The sequence below is a fragment of the Octopus bimaculoides genome, chromosome 15 (genome assembly GCF_001194135.2).
Source record: "Octopus bimaculoides isolate UCB-OBI-ISO-001 chromosome 15, ASM119413v2, whole genome shotgun sequence".
NCBI classification, from domain to species: domain Eukaryota; kingdom Metazoa; phylum Mollusca; class Cephalopoda; order Octopoda; family Octopodidae; genus Octopus; species Octopus bimaculoides.
The window spans coordinates 57,501,344-57,503,045 of NC_068995.1; the positions used below are offsets into that span (position 1 = coordinate 57,501,344).

At 28.4% G+C, this 1,702-nt stretch overlaps 1 protein-coding gene across 15 annotated transcripts in view; it reads left to right on the forward strand.

Moving 5' to 3' along the window:
- The window catches only part of LOC106877140 (one cut domain family member 2), a 348,210-nt gene extending 346,531 nt beyond the window's left edge, over positions 1-1,679 (forward strand). For 5 of the 15 annotated variants that reach the window (XM_052973370.1, XM_052973369.1, XM_052973373.1 and 2 more), the window contains one exon: positions 532-1,677. In XM_052973370.1, coding sequence (XP_052829330.1) covers positions 532-821 — 290 coding nt within the window. In that variant the 3' untranslated portion in view covers positions 822-1,677. Of the gene's footprint in view, positions 1-531 lie in introns of all 15 variants that reach the window. The other 10 variants (XR_008265653.1, XM_052973377.1, XM_052973380.1 and 7 more) reach the window with 4 other exon arrangements.
- Positions 1,680-1,702: the final 23 nt, after the last annotated feature.

Consider the following 1,702-nt stretch of genomic DNA (forward strand, 5'->3'; position numbering starts at 1 on the left):
ATATATATATATATATATATATATGTATGTATATATATATATATATATGTATGTATATATATATGTATATTTATATATACATACACATGTATGTATGTATGTATGTATATATGAAGATATAGATATATATGTCTGAAGCTGATAATTTACTCCGTCTCTACAATCTGCTAGTAGCGACGGAGGGATTAGCAACTTCAAACGAATAAACAAATATGAGTCCATCTTCCCCCGTTTGCACTCCCAACTATACACACATACACACACATATACGCCCAGGCATACATATGTAATATGTATGTATATTGACATGCCATGTTCTAATTTGCATTTACTCTTTTAATCATTCATTAATTGTTACAATGTACTGCAGTCTTTATTTATATTATTATTATTATTATTATTATTATTATTATTATTATTATTATTATTATTGTTATTACTATTGTTATTATTATTATTATTATCATTCGTGTTACCCGAAGACTTCTAATTATTCTTTTGTTTCTTTTTTTCTTCTTTACCAATTTCTAGCATGCAAACGGAAAGAGCAAGACCAACAAAGTCCCCCAGAAGAGAACAGGCCACCTAAAAAACCAAGACTGGTATTCACCGATATTCAAAGACGCACCTTACATGCAATATTCAAAGAAACCAAACGTCCGTCAAAAGAAATGCAAGCAACTATTGCACAACAGCTGGGTCTGGAAGTCAGCACTGTGGCAAATTTCTTCATGAATGCACGACGACGTTCGGTGGATAAATGGCGAGATGATAACGGCAACAGTCAAAGAGAAAGTGGCTCAACCTGCACTAAAAGCTGAGCAACACCAGCGACGCCAGTCTTACTCTTCTTTATATAAATATACATATATATATATATATATATATACACATATATACACACACATGCATCATATATACATGCATATATATATATATACACACACACACACACATATATATATATGTTTATATATATATGTGTGTGTGTGTATATGTGTATGTGTGTGTGTATATATATATATATGTAAGTATATATACACATACAAAGTTATACATAGCATTGCCAGTTTGACCAATCAGTACATCACATTCGGTTTCTCATTTTACCATTTTGTTATTTTGATAAACTAAAAATTTCCCAGCTCCCCCCACTCCACTTCCTTCATTTCTTTGAAGACCAGTTATTATCTAAAAGACAGACGAAGAATACAAGATTTTAAAATTTGAAACAAAAAAAATAATAATAAAAAAACAAATGTTTAAAAAACAGAAAAAAAGACAAACAAGTGAAAACAAGAACTACAAGAAGATGATGAAGAAATAAACAAAAGCTAGAGATAGATTTTTTTATTGGAAAGATTGAAACAAAAAGAATTCGTTTCAAATGAAATGAATGATGCAGTTTGTATTTAATACAAGTTGCAGCTATTCAGAAAAAAGTTTCCCCTCTTGTTTATATATATATATATATATATATATATATATATGTTCTAGCATGTAAACATACATTTCTAACTAAATATGTAGATTCTGTTATATATGCTACATGGTCACATGTGGTACAAAAACAGTTCACATTTATGTGATGTAAATGTATCATCTGATCGCCATTCTTTATGCAATAGTTTATTTATACGATCTATTAATGAGAAGAAAAAATAATTATATATATATATATATATATATATATGTATATATA